This window comes from Ambystoma mexicanum, chromosome 3q (genome assembly GCF_040938575.1).
Source record: "Ambystoma mexicanum isolate Mex_15411 chromosome 3q, UKY_AmexF1_1, whole genome shotgun sequence".
Classification (NCBI taxonomy): domain Eukaryota; kingdom Metazoa; phylum Chordata; class Amphibia; order Caudata; family Ambystomatidae; genus Ambystoma; species Ambystoma mexicanum.
In genome coordinates, this window is record NC_090926.1 from 1072738694 (window position 1) to 1072761041 (window position 22348).

The 22348-nt window shown below is 46.3% G+C and overlaps 1 protein-coding gene across 2 annotated transcripts in view; it reads left to right on the top strand.

Annotated features, from left to right (window-relative positions):
- Positions 1–22348, top strand: part of GPS1 (G protein pathway suppressor 1) — a 559228-nt gene that overhangs the window by 55650 nt on the left and 481230 nt on the right. Inside the window, exon 3 of one of the 2 annotated variants that reach the window (XM_069655322.1) lies at positions 17827–17919. In XM_069655322.1, the coding sequence (XP_069511423.1) occupies positions 17827–17919 (93 nt within the window). Of the gene's footprint in view, positions 1–17811; positions 17920–22348 lie in introns of both variants that reach the window. The other variant, XM_069655320.1, reaches the window with a different exon arrangement.

Consider the following 22348-nt stretch of genomic DNA (forward strand, 5'->3'; position numbering starts at 1 on the left):
TGTACCTACTGGGCCTTTACCAAGTCCCACACTAAGTCCTCAATATCTTGAATTAGAGAAATTGAAACTTGAACTAGAGTTCATGAAACTGAATACTCTGGCTGAACAGAGACATCAGGAAATGAATCAAGAACTAAGGCTAAGGGAAATGGAGCTCAAACATGAGCTAGAAATGAAGAAATTGTCTGTCGAAAATGCTTCTCTTTCTGGCTCCTCTACAAGTTCCAGTCCTAAAAGACCCCGGATGCCTAAATAATTGGTTGGTATGTATGAGCCTAAGTTGGATGTGTTGGATTGGTTGTCTCTGTTTGAATATAATCATGGGCTCCAGAACATCACAGGAAATGACTTACTCACCTGGTTGTTCTCTAGGCTTCCCCCTGTTGCAACTGATGTGGTAATGGAGTTGGGGGAGGAGGATAGGAAAGAGTATGATTGTGTGAAACTAGCTTTGATAGCTAGGTTTGGGAAGACCCCTTCCCAGTATCTTAAGAGGTTTAGAACCCTCAAAAAGCATGATGGTACCCCTTGGGCTACCTGGGTGAGTGAAGGGTTGAAAAACATAGAGGGATGGATTAAGGGTTACAAAGTGAACACTTATGAAGGTATGAAGAATCTTGTTATGTTGGAGTCAATTTATGATGCCTGCTCTCCTGAGCTCAGACAGCACTTGGCTGATTCAAAGGAATTAGATTCCCGAAAACTAGCTAAGGCTGCTGACTTGTGGGTTGCCAACAGGGCCACTCACAAGGATTCTGGGGTAACTCAGAAAACGGATGAGGGGAAACAGCCTAAAAAGGACTCCAAAGAGAATTCTAATACTCTAAATTCCAAAGAGGGCCCCAAACAAAACCAGAAGGGTAAGCCACCAGGGAAACCACAGCAGAATACTGTCTCCTCTGGTGCTAAACCAGAGGGAGCTCAGAACAAGCCTCCATTCCAGAAGGCATTTGGTAAATGCTTTGTTTGTGGCTCTACTGACCATGTGAAAGGAGATCCCAGATGCAAGGGTAAACCTTCAGGGATCCAACTTGCCTCCTTAGCCTTCGCTCCAGAAGAGGAAGTCCCAATGGCAAGTGGAAACTTTTGTACTGCTGGCTGATGGTCTCAGCCAGTGTTTCTTTAGTCTCTCTGGGGTTGTGGGAACAACAGAATTTAGATGTGTATAATTCTATCCCAGATAATACTAAAGAGTATTATAAGGACAGTGTCCAGGTAAATGGTCAGGAGACTCCTGCCATTAGAGACACTGGGGCCAGCATAACTGTGGTGAATTAATCTTTTTTCAAGGCAGAGGATGTTGCTAAGGCACCCAAATGCCTCACCAAGTTAGCTGGAGGGCCTGTGCAGATGTGTCCCCAGTTGCCAGTTCTCATCCAGTGTAATGACATGGCTGTAAAAATACCTGTCAGTGTACAATGTGAAGTGCCAGGTAGGGTTCTGTTGGGTAATGACCTGAAAGCTCTTGGAGTTGTGTCACATACCCCCAGACCACCTAGTAAGAGGTTACAAGAGCTCACAAAACCTGCAAGAGAGAAAACCCTGAGAGGGTTATCTCAGGAGATGATGACAGAGATCACTCCTTTGCCACTGGAGCAACTCACTGCAGTAACTACCAGATCAGGAGCAAAGGGGCAACCCAAGACTCCTAGGAAAAAGTCAGCAGCAAGCACTCCAGTGCTTCCAACAGTTACACCTGTAACTCCACCTCCAGCTGAGGCCGAGAGGGAGGTACAACCCTGTATGGTTGAACTAGACTCTGAAGAAGAGCTAGTGGGAGGCCAAGAACTTATTGGAGATCTAGACCCTGAGTACCATCCTGAGCTGCAGTCTTTACTGGCAGAAGGTGGGCCCAGCAGGGCAGCTTTCCGTAAGGGACAAAGAGAATGTCCAACTCTGGAGGGTCTCCGCCAACAGGCAGCTGCTCAGGCTGATGGGCAGGAGCCTGGGAAGTATAGGTTGCACTGGGAAGATGGCCTCTTCTACAGTGAACCAACTGAGTCTGAACCTGGAGACTACAAACGCCTCGTAGTACCTCAAGAAAACAGCCAACAGTTCTTGCACTTAGCCCACAAGATTCCTTTGGCTGGTCACTTGAGTTTCAAGAAGACCAAGGAAAGGCTCTCACTCTACTTCTACTGGCCAAAAATGGGGGCCGAAGTAGATAAGTTCTGCAAGAGCTGCCATACCTGCCAAACTTCTGGTAAGGTTGGCGCCAAGAATGTGGCACCATTAGTGCCTCTCCCAGTTGTGGGAGTCCCATTTGAGAGGGTAGGGATTGACATTGTTGGTCCCCTTGATCCCCCTACATCCTCAGGCAACAGGTTTATCCTTGTGGTAGTAGACCATGCTACTAGATATCCTGAGGCAATATCTATGAGAACTGTTACAGCTCCGGCTGTGGCTAAGGCCCTCCTTGGTATTTTTACCAGTGTTGGGTTTCCTAAGGAAGTAATCTCTGACAGGGGATCAAACGTTATGTCCCACTTCATGAAAGCCATGTGGACAACCTCTGGAGTTACTTACAAGTTCTCAACCGCCTACCACCCCCAAACCAATGGGCTGGTAGAAAGATTTAACAGAACCATGAAGAGCATGATAGGTGCTTTAGAGGAACCCCTGAAAAGAAAGTGGGACCTTCTACTTCCATGCCTTCTCTTTGCTTATAGAGAAGTCCCTCAGGAGGGAGTGGGTTATTCTCCCTTTGAACTTCTCTATGGCCATCCGGCCAGAGGTCCATTGGCCCTGATTAAGGAGGGGTTCGAAGGCGCTCCCCCCCTCAAGCCAGTCAGAGTGACTATGTGATAGGTCTCCGAAGGAGAATGTCACACATGATGGCAGAAGCTAATGATAACCTGAAAGCTGGACAAGCTTTGGTCAAGCATTGGCATGATCAAAAGGCTAACATGGTTGAGTTCACTCAAGACCAGCTAATTCTCGTTATGCTCCCCACAAGGCAGAGTGCCTTGCAGGACAAATGGATGGGACCCTTCAAAGTTGTGGGAAAACTTGTAGGGGTCAACTATCTGGTGGATCTGGGCAGACCCAGGGAAGCTCCTAGAGTCTTCCACACCAACCGACTGAAGGCGTACATCTCCAGACCTGAAGTAGGAGCCTTGCTTCTAGCTTCAGCAGCAGAGGAAGAAGAGAGTGAGTCTCTCCCTGATCTCCTCAGAGGTGTACCTTTTGGATGAAAAAATTGAAGGAGTCAATCTCTCTTCAGATCTGACACATGAGCAACAAGAGGATTTAGTAACTGATTTAAATCTATGTTAAATCAGTTTGCCTCCCCGTTCTCACTCTCACCAGGCTTGACACCTTTGGGACAGCACGAGATACTCACTGGTGACTGTCTGCCAGTAAAAAGCAGAGCATACCGAATGTCAGAAAATGTGAGAACCCATATCAAGGGTGAGGGCAAGAAGATGCTTGATCTCGGGGTAATAGAACCCTCTACTAGTCCATGGTTTAGCCCAGTTGTGTTAGTACCAAAGGCAGGGTCCAAAGACTTGAGATTCTGTGTGGACTATAGAGCCCTTAATGCAGTCACCAAGACTGATGCCCACCCTTTACAAAGGACAGATGAGTTGGTGGATAAACTTGGTGCAGCCAAGTACCTCAGCACATTTGACCTTACGTCAGGCTATTGGAAAATAGCCTTGACAGACCATGCCAAGGAGAAAACTGCATTTTCCACCCCAGTTGGCTTGTACCAGTTTAAGGTCATGCCTTTTGGATTAAAAAATACACCTGCTACATTCCAAAGGATGGTAAACCAAGTTCTAGCTGGGATGGAGGACTTCTGCATGGCATACTTGGATGACATTGCAGTCTTCAGCCACTCCTGGGAGGATCATGTGAACCACCTAGGACATCTTTTGCAGGCTCTTGGACAGGCCAATTTGGCTATCAAGGCAAGTAAATGCCAGATAGGTCAAAGTAAGGTGGTCTACCTTGGACATGAGGTAGGAGGTGGAGAAATAAGGCCTTTGCTCAGCAAGATTGAAGCTGTGCAAAATTGGACAATACCTACTACTCAAACCCAAGTGAGAGCCTTCCTAGGCCTCACTGGGTACTACAGGAATTTCATTGAGAACTATGGGACCATAGCTTCTCCACTGAATGTAATCTCCTCTCCAAAATTCCCTAAGAAGGTCAAATGGAATGAGGAATGCAATCAGGCCTTTGAAAAACTGAAGAAAGGTCTTTGCCAAGCTCCAGTATTGAGAGCTCCTGACTACCCCCAAACTTTCATTGTACAAACTGATGCTTCCAATGTAGGTATAGGTGCAATCCTCAGCCAACTGGATGAGAAGGGTAGGGAGCACCCCATTTGCTTAATCAGCCGTAAACTGAAGGATCCTGAGACAAGGTGGGCAACAATAGAAAGAGAATGCTTTGCTGTTGTGTGGGCACTGAAGAAGTTTAGGCCATACTTGTATGGTTCTACTTTTGTCATTCAGATGGACCACCAACCCTTGAGATGTTTAATGCAAATGAAGGGAGAAAATCCAAAACTATTGAGATGGTCAATCTGCCTGCAAGGGTTTGATTTCACCATTGAGCACAGGTCAGGGTGTCACCATCAAAATGCTGATGGACTCTCTAGGATGTATGTCATCGACTAGAGGTATGAGGTTCATCCAGGAGTGGATTAAATCCTCCTGTCCCTTAGTCTGGGGGGGCGAGTGTTAGGGAGAATTCTCTGTTTAGGCTGAATTTCCTAACCTAGTGAGTCCCCCAGCAGCTTTGCTGGATTTTTGGGGTTTATTTCTTTCTCCTGCCAAGAGTGAGACTCTTTTACCCTCACTCTTGGACATGATTTGAGTGTGTTTCTTTGAATCTAGATGTGTTTAATGGGCTATGGGGTCTTTTACTCCATAGGGTTTTATGTGTTTTTGTGATGTGTGTTACACAGCACCCTCTGTGCAGTAACACAGGGGTGTCATAGTGACCCCCCAGTATATACTCCATACCCTGGGACTAACTACTGTCTCCCAGGGCATGTAAAGTCACCATTATCTTTACTAGTCTTAAATTCTGAACAGAACCAGTACAAACCATCATATTGTGGACGTATTGGCTGGGGCAATTCGTTTGCCTCATGGTCTGTTAGTCGAGGGGGCATGTCCACCCTGATCGAGTTTTGGCTGGAGGCAGTGGATACTACTTGTTATATTCAACCGCACATATTTTCCTGTGGGATTTCCCATTGTTTTAGGCTACTATCTTTATTTAATTATTTAAGGTAGCCTCGAACATACCGCCGGTTTATTAAATTAATATTAATTCTCCGGTTGGTATTTTTTGGCAAAACTTGATTCTAAAATGGCGTTTGTGTTCTCTTCTGTGACTCCAACCCAAGTCGAGCCCTTTGTTCCACTTTTTGGCGGGCTTCTCCACAGAAGCCCTCCAAAGTGGTGCCACTATGTCTGGTGTACTTAGGAGGGGTGGCGGGGAATTTAGGCACCCTGGACTGAGTTTACTAGGCAACTCAAATCGCAGTCCGTCCTGATTGGCCCAAGTGGTGAGCCGGCCGGCTCACCACTTAGCATGTATGAGTGACAGCTAGGCTGAGTGAATGGGGGTTTGCTGCATAAAAGCAGGGCTTTGGGGACTGGAACTTCAGAAGTCACCACAGGACCTAAGAATCCGACGAGGGAGAAGCTGAGCCGACCTGCCACGACACCACGACCGGTGGAGCCCTGCTGGACCGTCTCACCACTTTTCCCAACGACAGAGATCATCTCCCGTCGGAGAGTCTTCTTCCTTTGACTGGTGGGGATAACCAGTTTCACCGTCTTTTCGCTTTCCCGACGTATCTCGTGGCCACCTTGCCCGTGCTAAGCACCCCGGCAACCGGGATACCACGTTTTACCACGACCGCGAGATAAAGGTACCACATTTTACCGGAAAACTCTGCAGCTGGTTTCTGCCCTGGTAGTGCAATGACCTGCATCATTCCTCCACATCGAGATCTTCTCTTCCCCTGGACGACGACGCAACTTGCAACCACTACCAGGAGCATATTCTGTCTTTTTCCCTCCCTTTTTCACACCCTTAGTAGAGTGCAATCTAGTTAAGCGCTCACCTCTGTATGAAAATAAGTGGTGTCTTACTGTGATTTTCTAATAAGGGAAAAAGGGGTGTATATATCATAATAGTAACTGTGTTTAGAATATTTTACAATACGAGTGCTGGAGTGTTTCAACTGTGTGTTTATAAATAAATAATTATATACTTTGATACCTGGTGTTTGCTTGTATTATTGTATCGGAGTGCCTATTGAGTATACTTTACATACTGCCTAACTCTTCTTGAGGGAAGTCTGACTGCTCAGCCACAGCTACTAGGTAAATCTGGGTGGTACAGACTGCTACCAAGTGGGTTTACTGCTAACACCTGTAGTCTTAAATCTTTTGCAGTGGTCCCTAAGGGAACTGCACAGGTTCCTGCCTAACACAGGGGCCTCACACTCACTTCCTTGTAAGAAGCTTGAAGTTGAAACTGAGGTCAGAAGAAGAAAAGAGAAACCTGAATCAGAAGTATCATCTCAAGGTTGCATACTACAGCTGGAGGAAGAACTCTGTGGCTGCATCTCTTCATCCAATCTGAAAGCTACCGTGCCGATTCAAGGACTGAACTGGAGAGGACCTGGATAGGCAACCTCTTCCCGTAGCTATACGAGGGAATATCATGCATTTGCTGCTCTAAACCCAAAGTGTCCTGGGAGCCAGTCCTGTGCGCCTGCCGTCCAGAGAAGGGATCTTTGTGGGTCCAGAAGAGGATTCCCTGAACATCTTGAAGCCAGGAGGTTCATCTTTGTCGCCCAGGGTTCAGAGGAGTGTTCTTGACGGCTGGAAGGCAAGCTGCTGAGTATTGTCCGGAAGAGGGGGATAAAGTGGCATAGTGCTTCCCGACACCCAGAGCTGGAAAAGTTCCAAATATCTGAAGAAAGCTTCAAGGGGTGTCCCTGCCACAACATCTAACCACTTTTCCGTCGACGGAGAAGGCCCAGGGTCGCTGCCTGCAGAGGAGTGTCAGCTGGTGGGTTTCCTGCCACCAAAATCCAAAGAGGTCTTGAGTGTCCCGACATTCAGGGTCCACAGTCTAGACCGATGGTCATGCCCAGGTCGCCAGACGCCATTATGAGGTCCGTGCTGCGGCTGCAGCCCCAAAGAACCGAAAGGCGGTATACCGGAAAATACCGAAACCAAACACCTACTTCTGGCACTGCACCAGTCGCCACAGAGTCATCCAAGGGCACCAAGTGTCTTCTTCGGCCAGGCCTTGTCGAGGTCCACAGTAAGTTTCATCTTTGTGGGACATCCACAGCCAGCATAGCAACCTGACAACACGACAGACCTGCAATACTGGCTTTCTGACACTGCTTGGTTCCTATCTTCTGCTCAACACCGACATCCCAGCGACTCCTTCGAGGGGGGGGGGGTGTCCATCGTTGAGGGGTCTCGTTGAGTAAAGCCAAGAAACTCCAACACTTCGTCTGCCAAGGCACTGTGACGAAGGAGAGCATCTAACATTCAGGGGTCGCAGGTTTGGCCTGGATCCTGTTCTCCTGTGGCTTCCCAAGTACTTTGGGGGTAGTGGGATCTGTGGAAAGAGAAGCAGACTATTATTGAACGTATTCGGACTGGGCTGTAATATACAACATAAAGTACACCTTAACCTTTCCTTACAGGATTCTCAGGTGGGGGGATCCTCGCACAGTATTGCCTTTTTAACTTAAAGAAAGCATCATGCCTATGTTCTAATTATTACCTTCCTTTCTACAGTAATGTTTTATGAGTTAACCCTTGCTTAATAATTTAAATGCTTTTTGGTAACTATCAGCAGTTGGTGCATTACAAGTGAATTTAAAGGTAATAGTGGTACCACATAGAACTGTCAATATTAAGTTAAATTACCGGTTTAGATTTCTAGTACAAAGTGAGTCTTATTTGTATGTGTATGTCTACCTGACTTTTATCCTTTAATAAAAGGACTTTGTTATCACATAGCATAGTGTGTGAACATTCCATTGTGGGGATCTTGGAGAGTCACCGTACCTAAGAACCAACCTGCTCCACCTCCCTTGAGTCTCAGCCTTGGTTGCTCGTCCATAGCTACCATTAGAGAACCCTGACTCGAGTGCTCTGTGCCTCTACTCCAACGTTATAGTGGACAGAATCCAGATAATCCCCTCCACAGAGAGTAGCAAAGTTCGGTACTTTGAGAGGAATAAAGGGAGAGGCCCAGGAGGAGGCCAGAATTACCAATAAGGGTAAACATTAAGGTTAAGATGGGCCCAGCTTCTTTGTATATTGTGGAGGCTAATTCTGGCAGCCATGGCATTTGGGCTGGTGAATTGTAGTCAGTGATTTGTGGTCAGGGGGAAAGGGTTGGGTGGAGGGGTTAGGAGCATTAATGCAGGAGGTAGAATACTTCAGTTTTAGGGGACTTGAGCATGATCTAGAAGATAGCTATACAGTGGCAAATGGCAGATAGTTGGATACGCAAGAGGATAGTTGAGGATAGTTCAAGGATGGAGGATGTAAGAGAAAAGGATTTGGTGTTTTTGGCAAATGAGTGGTAGGAGAAACTATGGGCGGACATATGTTTGCAGAATGAGCAGATGTTTAAAAAGAAACATAACAAGAATGGAGCCTTAGGGGACTCCCTCTGGACATGTAGACTGGGTGACATGGGAAAAAGGTTGGTCCAGTAGGTGGGACAAACTAGCCAAGCATAGAATGTTGATGCCTATGCTGGAGAGAGTAAGGAAGTGGAATGAGCAGATGATAACTTCACAGGCTGCAGATCGAGCAAGGAAGCTACAACTCGGGGAGACTCGTGGTTGATGTGCAGCATTGAGTAAGCTAGTCAATGTCTCCTCATTGCTGTCTCTGTGGAGTGCCTGGTGCTGAAACCACACTTATGGTTTAGAAATTGACACCATTTTCAGCTTGCATTACGAGTATAGTGTACTTGGGCCTGAAAAGCTAGACTCCTCACTGGCCATTGGTGAGTGAGAATTGGTGAGTGAGAAATGTTTTAAATGTGGAGAACTGAGCGGCCCGGTGACTTTTTATACTCGACCTTTAGTATGTAACTTGACATTTTGACTTTCTTATGGACTCCTTGCTCCTTTGAAATCATTCAGATTTAAAAATTCACAATTTGAGATGGAAATGGTGGTCACAGGAACTGAACACTTTACAGAAAAAAAACTGAAATCTAGAGCTTAAGTAAAGACAATAATAGGGCATTGGAGACAAAATCCTTCTTGGATGGCATTTGATTCTGCCTGAAAGCGGAAATGGATTATTAACACCTGTAAATGCTCCAGAGTACATGGTGACCTAGTTCTAAACCTTTTACTCCATTCTGTCGGTGTTGCAGGATGATGGTGATTTTATAATTTTGCTTTCTGAATTGCCACTATTGTGAGTTCATAGAGACCAACTGTTAGCAGTTGCAGGGCTATTTCTTAAATTGGGCCCCACTCTTGCTACTGAATGACTGAGCTGCAAGGCTTTGCTCTTTGGATAAGAGGAAACTTTTGCAAAGTACAGATCTCCTTTATAAAGGCTGCACAGTAAAGGATTACCTGCATCGGTCAATATAGAAAATAAATATACTGTATTAATAATGTGCATAAAAGTCAAGATCAGCATAAGGTTAGTACTTAAGGTGTGGATAAAAGTCAGTATTGTTTTCTAGAGAACACCTACAACACGTTTAAATAAATAGTACATTATTACTTGCTAACACAAAAACAATAAAAATGTACAGTTTAACGTGGAAGTAAACTGAAAGGTTAAAACAAAATATAGCTTTAAAAATGTCAAACAATGTAAAAAAAAGAACAGTTCAAATTCCAACCACAGTCTAAAAAAAACTGTCCATATGCCCTGTTAAAAAAAAGTCATAGATAAGTAAATACTTTCTGAGTTACTTTTAGGAAGTTTGTAATAATTTAGAACTTTTTTGCACCTTTCCCATAGAATAATATGGGACAAAGAGAGTGCGATTATGGTTATCACATAGATGCATCCTTCGTTTCTGATCTAAGTTGATTGGGAAGCCAGCCACCCTGCTCGGTATTTTGGTGGACCCCATAGAACAGGGGACTGCATCCTTTGACTTGCCGGATGTTTTGTACTACAACTCCCATCAGCTTTATCTAGCGTATTCAATGGTGAGCTGTCATGGGAGTCGTAATCCAAAACATCTGGAGAGCCCCAGGTTGCAGAAGCCTGCCATAGAAGATACTATGATAAATCTGATTATGTCATCACTTCTTTCCCTGAGATACCCTCTTCTCATATTGCCTGGGGATGGCAACCGCTACTTGATACTGACCCTGGGGACGACCATTTGAGGGAGGACCAAAAGTGGGCAGGGGTGACATCCGGAGGGCTGACATGACATCAGGTGAGAAATGGTATCCCCCTTTGTTTTTTAGGGATTTTCCCCCATTCCTCATGCCCGAATGGCATTCTGCCATCATCCCCTTGACAAGTCTACTGACAATACTCATCAATATCAGATAACAAACAAAGTGACAAAAACTGATACTAGGAAGAGGCCACGAGCCATGACTACTGCCAATGAGAATCAACACCAGCAGTCTAGTAGCTAAAAGAATCCGATTGGCCCGACAATTTAAAACCATGCCGGGAAAAGAAGTATGGTGTTCGTCATCTTCTTATCCAGCTGTAGTGAGGACAACCAAGCAGAGTACAGCGGCTATCAGCAGAGCAGGAGACGGAGCGGCACAGCGGAGCGAGAAGGCAAAGTGGTGAGCGACTTGCCAGTTAAGTTCTGTGGAGGCTGCAGCAAGGTGAAAGGAATCGAGCAGTGCTTCCTGACAGCTGAGGAAGCTGGGATGCTGCCCGAGGATTGGATGCCTGTTTGAGGTGCCTGCATGGCCAGAAAGAACTGTAGAAGCACTCTAGTCGGAGTCAGGAATGCGTAGCGAGTGCAAGAATTTCAACCGGCGAGCCCAGGGAAAGGGTCGGGACACCGAAGCACTGTCGGGCATGGCATCAGAAGCCCTAGACAATGGGACTGGGGTCAGGGACCCACAGTACGAAATTGGGCAAAACCAAGAAGGGAAGCCAAAGGGACATTGTATGCTAAAGAAAGTCCTGGCAGGAGAGTATACCAGGCAAAGCCATGTGGGTGATGTGCATTCTAGTGAGTAGAAAGAAACCTGGCAGAAGAGTATAACAGGTGTTTTGTGAGTCTATGAATCCCAAGGACGATTCATGCCCTGAGGATTTTTGAAGTGCGTTGAATTTGAAAAGGACTGGAGTCTTTTCCCCTGGAGTAAATTGCAACACCAAAAGGAGGGGAGCTATCCTCATGAGCTACAAAGAACTTGGGTGTTCATTTGAACTTTTGTTTTGGTGGAGAGAAACGTTCGGAAGGGAGGAATTCTTTGGAACTGTGAACCTTATCCATTTGGAAACCTTAGTTGGATTTATACCTTTTTTGTTGAACTTGAATATTTGTGCACTTTTCAAGCCAGAGACATTACTCGTAATACCTCAGAGTTACCTTTTATAGTGTGAGGCTAGCATAGGATTTTGGACACAGGGCATATTTGCTTTGGACATCTTCGGACATCTTGACGCCGGACTGCACCTTAGTTTTTGGTGAGGTAGGGAAATACTTTCTAGTTTAGGGACAGTGAGGCATTTTCCAACCCATTTATTATTCCTGCCTCCTCACAATACACAAACCCAGATTCCACCACCAAAGTCTTGAGGGGTCGTCTTCTACTCCTCGCTCTCCTTCTTACCTCACTCATATTGCTGAGCTTGCCAAGAAGGCTCACTTTCGGCTTCACTTCCTCTGAGGCATTCTTCCTTTCGTCACCTTTCCCCAGACACTCAATGTCCCCAGAGCTCCTGTTCTCTCCAGGCTGGACTACTGCAACAGCCTCTTCCTCAACGTGCCTCTTTACTCCCTCTGCCCTCTTCAACTAATCATGAATAGGACTGCAATACGTATGCTTGGCCTCAAGCCCAGGGAGTGCATCTCTCCAGCCCTAAAATCTCTCCACTGGCTCTGGTGGCTTCAAGTATCAAATTCAAGACCCTCTGCATCACCCACAAGGCTTTCTGAGGTCTGGGACCGCACTACATCCAACTTTCTCTCCATGAATACCTCCCTGCTAGAGTCCTTCGGTCCTCTAACTTCAACTCTCTGCAAATCAGATGTTTCTCCAAGCGGGGGGGGGGGGGTAGATCTTTTTCTTCGGCAGGACCCTCCCTCTGGAACGGCCTCCCTGCCCCTCTAAGACTTCAGCCGATTTCCTTAAGTTCTGGTAGCTTCTCAAGACTTTCCTTTTCTCCTCCTCCTTCCCTCTTTCCTCCCTTGCTAATGTCCCCTGCAGCTTCGGCTGGTTGCCTGGTCCCTTGTAAGTCATAAAGGGCCAAGGCCCCCATCCAATCATTCTACCCCAGCACCCCGAGAGCCAACGCTTGCTCTCAGGCACCCTTTCCCTGACTAGCCACTGAGTCTGGTCCATCCCCGTCCTCGCACTATTGACCGTTACCCCTTGTTCCCCGGGCACTTGCCTTCCTGGTCTCCCCTTAGCACTTGCCCATCCCATGGGGCCCCCTCCCTCTTGCACTACCTCCCCTTTCCCTTATCCCATCCCTTCCGCCCTGACCTGCCCCCTGCACTTGCACGGTCTGAATGTCACATGGCCTAGTAGGACTGGTGTTGTTGTTTTCGCCTCTGTTCCCCCCACACCCTTTTGCCTTGTGGCGCCTGGAACCACTTTGTTGTATAAGCGCCATACAAATGTACAAAAAATAAGAAATAAATAAATGGAGGGATGGCTGCACAGAAGAGACACATGCCCTATGGAAAATGTCATGGCGGATGCAGGGAGGCAACAAAAGGTGTATGGATATTTGCCCCAGAAGCCCCACTGAAGAAGAGCGACGAGTTGCAGCTCGGAAGGCCCGAAAAGGTTACTCTCACTGTTGGCTGCTGAGGAGATAGGCCAGGTGCTGTGTGTGTAGAAGTGGATTTTCGTGACTGGATAGGGTCTGGCTGGTTTTGGTTCTGGTAATTGTTTATGGTCTCAGAGATCTGAATGATGATTGGAACTAGACCTCAGGATTCCCAGCAAAGGACAATCTGTTTCCAACAACCCACGATGATGACGACACTCAGCAGATACAGCTGTCTGTGAGCAGTGTTTGGTGTGACCCAGGGAGGGTCTGCAGGCAACATAGAAGGAAAATATTTAAAAACGTCCAGCAGTAAAATATGCCTAAAAGCCAAGAGTAGCAGCAGAGTCAAGAGGCTGGATGTCCCATGAAGATGTTTCACAGCAAGGTGAGCATCAATGAAGGCCCCTCAATGTCCAGGCACACCCGGAACCTCCTCTCAGTAAGCAGTAACCTATCTGGACTGGAGCAGATCTGCAGGTCGACGAGCTTCAAGGCGGTACCAAGATGATGTGCACAAAAAAAACACAGTGCCGAGAGAGGCACATTTTTACCGTACAGCAATTGGCTTTGGTAGTTAAGACTTCAGGCAGAGTTTCTAGCGTCCCTGTTGGTCCTCTTGGGTGCATTGAATCAGGTTTCAGTGCCATCGCTCCAAAATCTCCCCAGATAAACAAAATGCTTAGACAAGGTTGTACCGAAGCCCCCACCTATCAGAAGACTTGCAGCACCTATATTGTATTTGTGACGACATTCAGGATTTTGATGTGTATTCGTGGGTGTAGTAGTCAGACACCTGACTCAGCCCAAACTGTTAACCAATCACGCAGTTTCCCTTTTGTGGGCTGGGCTCGGAGCCTGCCAAAGGGAATGACCATATATAGCCACTTCTATTGCTAAATTGAAGGAAGGCCCATGAAGCCAGTGGTCTGGAAAGACAGGGGTTGTGAGAGGGTCAAACCAATGTAGTAACCACATTGGCTACTATAAGGACATATATGGCACCTTGCGGAAAAAATAAAGGTACACATGGAAATAAAGGCTACACTGCCACCAGCCTGTCTGGGACTCACTTTTTCGGTGAAAAAACCCACCCAAGGAAGAGAAAAGTGGGGGACAGCATGCTGCCCCAGTGCTAGTACTGATAGGGGCTTGCAGTACTAGCAAAAATCAGAGTGGAGAACGGAGTCTCCCTGCAGTGACAGCCATAAGGACTAAGAGCATCATTCACTAATAAGTCAGGTACACCTAAAAAAGCTAGAAAATAAACTCGAGATCTCGTAGAATGAGGATGAAAATAGCCAACACCCATTTTTTTTTTTCTTAACATCGTCATAGTACCAGATTCCTGGATTAATGCGTTTGTGGAATCTTTTCAAGAAACACTCCTTAAAGCCAGCGGATCTAGGAAACTTTGAACCAATCGCCCACCTTTCATTCCTAAAAATATAAAAACAGTGGTCTGGAAAATACGATATAAAATAATGCTCATTCTGACAATGTAAGCAGTGGAATGGGTGGTACTGCTGCCACCATGAACTTTTTTTGATTTTGGGGACTGGCTAGACTTCACCCAGTTGGGATTTGGGCGCATCTGTAGTAATGAGTAAGTGATAATAGCCATGCTTTAGTCACACTGAGAGAAGCTTGAAAGAGATGATGACCGAGCCCTGATAGCTGTGGCAATTGGCCATCCCTAGATAGTTGAGGTACTATGGAATTAGCTGAACCTTACTTAGATCAATTTAATCCTGTCTACCTGAAGTGTACTACACGTCAAAGTTTGTATCTTTCTCGCCACCACGTTTTCCTTTCTGGTTTCTTGCAACGTTTTGCTGTCTCTTCTTTCCAATTTGTGCCTTATGTCTGAACCTTGCTAGTTGGTTTTCGAATGGGTTTCGTGGATGATGCGTATCCATGATTTTACTTCGGTGAGACTGAAAGTGTGTCTCGCCTCTGTGACGAATAAGTTGACTGCGAACCTTGGAATAGTTGTGGCTGTTAGTGTCGGCTGACCATCGGAATGCTACATTCTGTCTGGAATGTTGTCCTTTTTTTCATGCCCGGCCCAGCATCTGTAATCTGGGTAGAATTATGACCACTTCAGTTGTCAGCAGTGTTGAAGTCTGGTTTCTTTCATTTAAAGAGATCAAATGGCTATTACCTTTTTATTATACTTGGATCAGTGTTTTAGCAATAAATGCTTCTGTTTTGTCCTGCGTGGACTTTGCAAACCACATCTAGCTGGGGCTTTCACCCAAACCTATCCTTAGTTAGCAAGTCTGGAACCCAGCTGGCAGACCTGTATTTTGACCATGAGTGCCATTCTCTGGCTGCCAGGGCCCAGTTGAATTACGTTTCAATGAATGTGTCTTGTCCCTGGGCTTTCTTTGGCAATAAGTCACTGTGCGCCAATTTTGCTCTAACTCAATATCCCTCAGGTTGTCACATGATTATGAAGAGAGCACTGCCAGCACTAGACTTGTGGTTACTGTCTCAGGGTTCTAAATTGAGATTCAGTGAGCAGGGGCTAAAACCAGCTACTGGGTGTCGGGCATCACCCAGTAGGCAGTAGCTACCACAGAGGAACCAGGTGCCACCAGAGATGCTCCTTTAACATTTTGTCCACAATGAACCATTGTGTTTTTTAATTGTGCATTAGATGTGTTCTAATTCTTCTTTATTGACATTCTCAAATACTCAGTTAATGTCAGATTTGCATGTTTGGAAGGCACCAGTTGGCTCTAGGAGCCAAAAGTAGCTCCTGGTAGCTGTTGGTTTCAAGCTAACCAGGCTCTACTATGCTAGAAGCAGGAGCTAAATAGCTCCCAGCTCCCCTCAAGTTCGAAGCCTGCGATCTCTACGTTTTGGGAGTCATTGCCAACTTCTCTGTGAAATGAATGAAAGCATTCAATGTTCAGTATTAAGTTGAACATCTTTTACTTTGTCCGGACAGTCAGGTTCCTTCCCTGATTCTGATCCTAGGTCTTAAGTCATACATTTGGTTTGCGCTATGTAAAATTGGATGCAAAAGTATATTCTAGCACGGTTTATAGAATACTGTACGTATATTTTAGCTGGCCAACCAGAAGAGTATTTGAATGAAAAAATATTCAGCCATAAATAGGAAATAAAATCTACTAATAAAAATTCATCACAATATTGAATACAATTCCGGGGCTGTTTGTTAGTGTTTGACTTTGAATGGCAAGTTGGATGCAAGCTGGGCGCGGTCAAACCATATCCTTGAATTGTCTGTAAATCAAACCAGACTTCCTTTGCTAATGACAGTCAAATCTCCTACTGCTCAGGGGTCATTCATTAAGAAAAGCGGGTGTGGGATGTTGCCTTAGCCACTTATCTCCATGAAAACAACACAGGCTCTACTTGACTTGTTATTCAGACTTACTTTGTTTCAGACGATGCTTGTCTCCTGAGATGAAGAAGTCTCTGCCCTAAGGTTTAGTAACTTGGCTCCTTCTTGAATCTCAGGTGGAACTAAAATGATTCCTGCTACACAGCCCAACTCCAAACCCCTTTGATAGTATCAGCCTTGTTTTTTTCTCTTTGGAAAGCACGTTGGAAAGAAAGGAGCCTTCCAAAGATGTGATTTAATATGAGATGCTCACTTGACTTCAGTGCATTTTTCCACAATGCAATATGCAGATTAACCAGTAAACTCCTGATATGTTAACCCGTAGCTGGAGAATAATCACGATGTTCTCTTCCGCAGATAGGATGATTGGTTTCTCAGAGACCTGTACTCCCTTTTTTAGGTTACTTGTGGTTTGAACCCCTCTCTAAGCTTGCTTCAGAAGGCTGTTAAAATCTCGATGCTTGGGAGAGGCCACTTTATGCATCAATAGACTCTTTCCTCCCCTGCTTCACTTCCATATGTGCTTCTGCTGTACCATCCCCAGATGCCTTGCTTGTTGTACCTCCACTGTGGTACCCCTGGATCCCTTATCCTATTTCAACCAAAAACCTGGAAGTCACCCTCTTCATATTTGGTCATCTTCTGCAGACCTTTCTTGCTATGAACCTGAAGTTATTTGTCTTTTATGTGTGCAGTAGGTTTGAGCTACTGACACAGGCATTCAGGACATGGTCTTTTTAGGTGTGTTTAATTGTCAACCTGTGCTGCTATTCTTCCAAAACCCAACCAATGGCCTTTGTCTTTATAGCTCATGCAATGTGAAAAGTAGACCCTCCATGACCTTTTAGGTAATGTTAGTTTTACGGTAACACACGGGTTCTTGTTTACATGGTCTTAATGGAGCTGATGTTTGTCCCCATTGGCACCGTATCCTTGATAGTCATTGGTACACGACTATGTAGAATGGATGTGATGCTGTAGGTGCACTTGCTTTAAGGCAGGAGAACAGGCGATATGTCTTGGTGGCCGAGATCTCTGTGGAAGTGCTAGGTTCAGCAAAGGTGTGTAACCCTACTGGACTAGGGAAATGATTTTTCTGTCTTCCACAACCTTGCAGCACAAAATGTATTTGCTGATATAAGCTGTCTTTGCTTTGTTGTGGTTACTGATCAGTGCTTTGTTGAAAGCTTTGTGCGGGTGTTGCGAATGTTGTGACATGTTTGCAGTGTCATAAGATATGACTCTGGGGTCTATGATGGGGGGATGATGCTTTGCAGTGATATTAGTTCTGAGTTTGGATTAGAATGACAGCGTTCCTTTCAATGCTATGTTGTGAGTTGAATGTCAGTGTTATCATGGCAGAGGGCATTCCCGAGATGTAAGGTGGAAACCCACTGACAGATTTGGGATGACTGATAATTGAGGTGACATATCCTCTGGATTGCTCTGCAGTGATATGATAAGTTTTTGCATTTGCAGGGTGCAGTGGAGCCCATGCAGATTGATGCAGACCCCCAAGATGACCAGCAGAATGCACCCGATATCAACTATGTGGTGGACAATCCAACCCTGGTATGTTGTAAGTAGATGTGGGGTCGGTCTCTCTCTCTCCCTCTCTCCCTCATATATATATTATATTTCTGAGGCTTGTGGATCTGCTTAAAATCACATATTATGCATAGGCTGACATTTTGTGGTAGTCGTGGAGTATTGCATGACTTGTTTTCGAAAAGGGATGTCGACTGGGTGTGTTTCTAGTACTATCACTTGTGTGACATAGTCATGTACCCATGATCCTTCACAAATCGATGTCCCTCAGACTGATTCTTTCCACCATCGTAGTCGATCGCTATTTGCGGAGGTTCCTGGCTAATGCCATTTTAATTTTATTTCTAAAAGTTATAACATTATTTTAGCTGTTCGAACATTCACTTGCTTATTGTTTCGATCATCGGCCTCTCGACAACCATTGGCTTTAGCCTACACTTGCCCCCGGCCTCTGACAGTAGTGAGTGTGGGCGTGATAATTTACTCTTTCACACAGACAATGTCCTTTCCCACTTTCCATTTATCGTTGTGCTGCCTTTTACATGAATAATGGAAAACGCACCATTTAAATGTTGCTCGTTGCACGATTGTAAATATTCCTGTAAGGACATGCACCGTGTGTGCAATCATTGCCTCCCTAGAGCTCGCTCCGAGAAACACTGCAAATCATTTAAACTCTTTAAACCAAAACATTGAAGGACCAGGCAAGCGCCACAAGCGGGATGTTAGTCAAGTAGACAAGGCAAAGTAGGGTCTGGGACTCCCAACGTCCTCCGGACTTTGCGCCACAGATTCCTCCCCAACCAGAGGTGCCAAGGCTTAGGCGAGAGACCAATGACTGTGACCCACAGCACCTCCAGAGAGCTGGTTGCAAAAGCATCGAATCAAGTGTGGTCTCATCTGCCAGCCAGCCAGCCCACCACGATCTGTAGTTGATCCGTCAGGTAATATAATTCAAAGTGGGGTAGTCTTATCCCTCCTCTAAGAAAGTCCCTAAGCAGGTAGCCAAGCGCAATCCGATTGTCCCCCCCCCCCACAGAAAGGTCCTGACCGCTGAATCAAGACCAACAAAAAACCACGTAGGTATTTCATGGGGTATATTGGTGAACTGATATAACAGGCGGGGTAGCACCACCATCTTGATTAGGGACACACGGGCCATCACTGACTGGGGCAGTTGCTGAAAAATAGACCTCGACCTGAGGGCACCGTCCCACACTTGCTGTGTATTATGCACATGGGAAGCTGCCATGTCATGCCTAACACCCCCACCACCCACCTCCCCTCAGATGCCATGGTCCCAAATCCGGCAGCTGTGTATGGCTCCGGGCCACAAGTTCTCCAGCGGAAACGAGCATGAATTCTCCCTGCTAATCCGTATGCCGGAAAGTTCTCCAGACTGGCCTACAACATCTACAAGATGTGGCAAATTCTCATCAGGCGAGTGGACATAGAGGAGCATGTCATCCGCATACATTGAGATCAGGTGTGTAACCCATCAATCGGGATGCCAGCCTGCCTGTGCGTATTCCGTTAGCAAAAACACGGCCAATGGTTCCAAGGTCAAGATGACAACATTGGGGACAGCGGGCATTCCTGTTTAGTACCTTTTACAAAGGCCACAGAGATCTGCCTCACAGTCCTCACCCTAGTTCAGGGTTGTATGTAAAGGATTCTCACCCACCGCCGGAACCCAGGTCCCACCCTGAAGTGCAGTAGTTTCGCACAGCCAGTCCCACCTCACGGAATCGAATGCCTTATCCGCATCTAGTGAGACCACTGCACAGTTCACCCAAAGCTGCCCAACCCTAAACACATGGTGCAGTCGTTGCAAGTTCCACACAGTGCTCCTGCTGGCACATATCCTGTTTGAGCAGTATGTATTGGATTTCCTATCACACTTTTCAACCTTTTGAGCACCGGCACGACTATAGACACTCTCAGACTGCTGGGAGGAAAATAATCTGCGTACGCCTCCTCAAACATCTCAAAGTTTTGGTGCCAATGTTTCTTCATACATTTTATAAAATTCCCCAGGCAGCCCTTCAGGACCCGGGGTCTTCCCCCGTTGGCAGAGATATTGTTACTGAAACAATATGTATTTATTTATTTCAATTTTTATAATACACCGCACGCCCGTGGGTCTCAGGGTGCACAATATCATCGACTGTGAGTGCGGCGTTCAGTATCTTCGCACGCCCCTCGTCCAGTCGGGACAGCTTTATTTGAGCCAATGCTTAATCGATGTTCTTTCAGTTACCCCTCTCCCCCTTACAAGTCCTCATAATACTGGTAGAACGCTTTATTTTCTCACATTGTGCCCTGATGTCTTCACCAACCTCATTTCCTATAGCACACATAATTTCCCTCAGAGCCCCCCTGTGGCATAACCATGCCAAGTCTGCCAGACTTGTCTCCTTCCAGGTACAGCCTCAGAGTATAATTTGCAAAATCAAGTTTACTGAGGCGTTCCCACTCCGCAACACACCGCTGTTTCAAAACCAATAAGTACCCGTCTTCAGCAGTCACCCCATCCCTGTCGTACTCCACCTTTTCAATTGCTGCTTCTGTGCTGGAAAGGGCATCCAATCATTCTTTGTAAAAGCCTGCCCATCTTACCAATTGCTGACCCTCTCACCACCTTCTTAAATGCATCCCACACAGTGCCCGATTTAGCCACACTGCCCGTGTTGATTTCAAAATACTCCCAGTCTATCCCATAGATAATCCTGAAAACCCCCATCCTGTAAAGCCTCAGCTCTGAGATCGGAACCGCTGGTTGTCTACGGGAGGACATTTGCTAAATCCCGATCAGCGTGGCGTGGTCAGAGAGCACCCTAGCCTTGTACTCCGTGGCAGTGAATTCTCCTATAACCTCCCATCTGATCAAGGATTATCTATACGAGTGTGAACACTGGACGGTTCCTCGAAGTGCACGTAGCCCTTTTCCACCCAATGATGCCACCTCCCAGATGTCCACTAATTGCAAATTCCTCAGCAAGGAACCCAAGACCGTAGCCGGAGGAGACTGTTTCTGCTACTTATCGTCCGACCTGTCCCGTAAAGGGTCCAACGTGCGGTTAAAATCACCTCCCCAGATTCATGTCCCCGTAAACCTAGTCACTCTGGTATAGAGATAATTGAAAACACTGTGGCAATGCTGTTGTGAGCATAAGTATTAGTGAGACACACCTTCATGTTCTCAATAAACCCATGCACTAAGGCCATTCTACCCTCGACATTGCGTTTAAATTCCAATAGCTGAAAAGGGACCCCTGGAGACACCCACGTAAGAACATCCCTGGCGTACGATGAGAATGGAGAACGTACAGCTTTCCCCCGCATTTACTATAGTTATATTTACTATAGTTACTTCCTGCTTCTCTGCCGTAAGGTGCGTTTCCTGTGAAAACGCAACATGTACTCCCATCCTCCTCAAATAGGCCATCACTCGAGTCGTTTCACATAACTTTTTAAGGTCTCTAACGTTCCACGTAATGATTCTCAGGTCACTAACCATATTTCAACACCCTCCCGGTCGTCCCCACTGACCCATCCCTACACCAGTGTGAAATTCTCACCTCTAGTTTCATACCCATGAGCCCCTTTGTTGCTGTGCGATTGATACGTGCTGCAGGGCCTGTGCATGAGAGGCACTTCCCCTCAAACTAGATACTTCCATTGTGCTCTGTCCCCATATGTTCCCCCAAAAAACTAACCTAGTAACAACAAGCGCAACAGCACTTCCAGAGAAGTGGTCCAGAACAGTCACACCTCTCAAAAGGTGGTGAAAGCAAAATACCAATGCCAAATAGGCCCCCCTCAACCCCAAGCATCTCCCGAAAACCCAACAACGCCAAGCGCGACTGCGCTCCTGGAAAAGTGATAGAACAAAAAGAGCCATGGAGAAGCCAACCTAAACTAGTGTCCCAGCCCAAAAAACAAAGACCCAGTGTCTAGACGCATATTCAGGCCCCACTTCCTTTCCTGTTTCCTTCCCCCACACCAAGGGCAAGGAGCAGCAGCATGATGCCATAAAAAGGGCTTCCAAAATAAAGTTCCTTGGGTTGTCCCAGCAACCAATGGAGGCAGCTGCCCACGTCTGCAGAAATTTTGTTTACCCTAAGTAGGATAAACCTGCCTTCTTTACACAGTCATTGCCCTACGCTACTATTGTGGAGGCAGTGTTCATCCCTTCTTCAGCGTTGCAGTGTCGCAGGCCATTTTTCCGTCTCTCCGGAAGCTGTGCGATGTCCATAGCGTCCATCCAGGAGTGTGCTGCCGTAGTGTCCTCCAAGAATTGGGCCTGGCCATTGTGGAGCACCTTGAGCTTTGCCGGGTAAATGAGCATGTATCGAATGTTCGTTCTGCACAGTTGTTCTTTTGTGGGACCAAACATAGCCCTGCGCTTTTGCACCAGCATAGTCAGGATATATCGCTAACTTCACTGTGG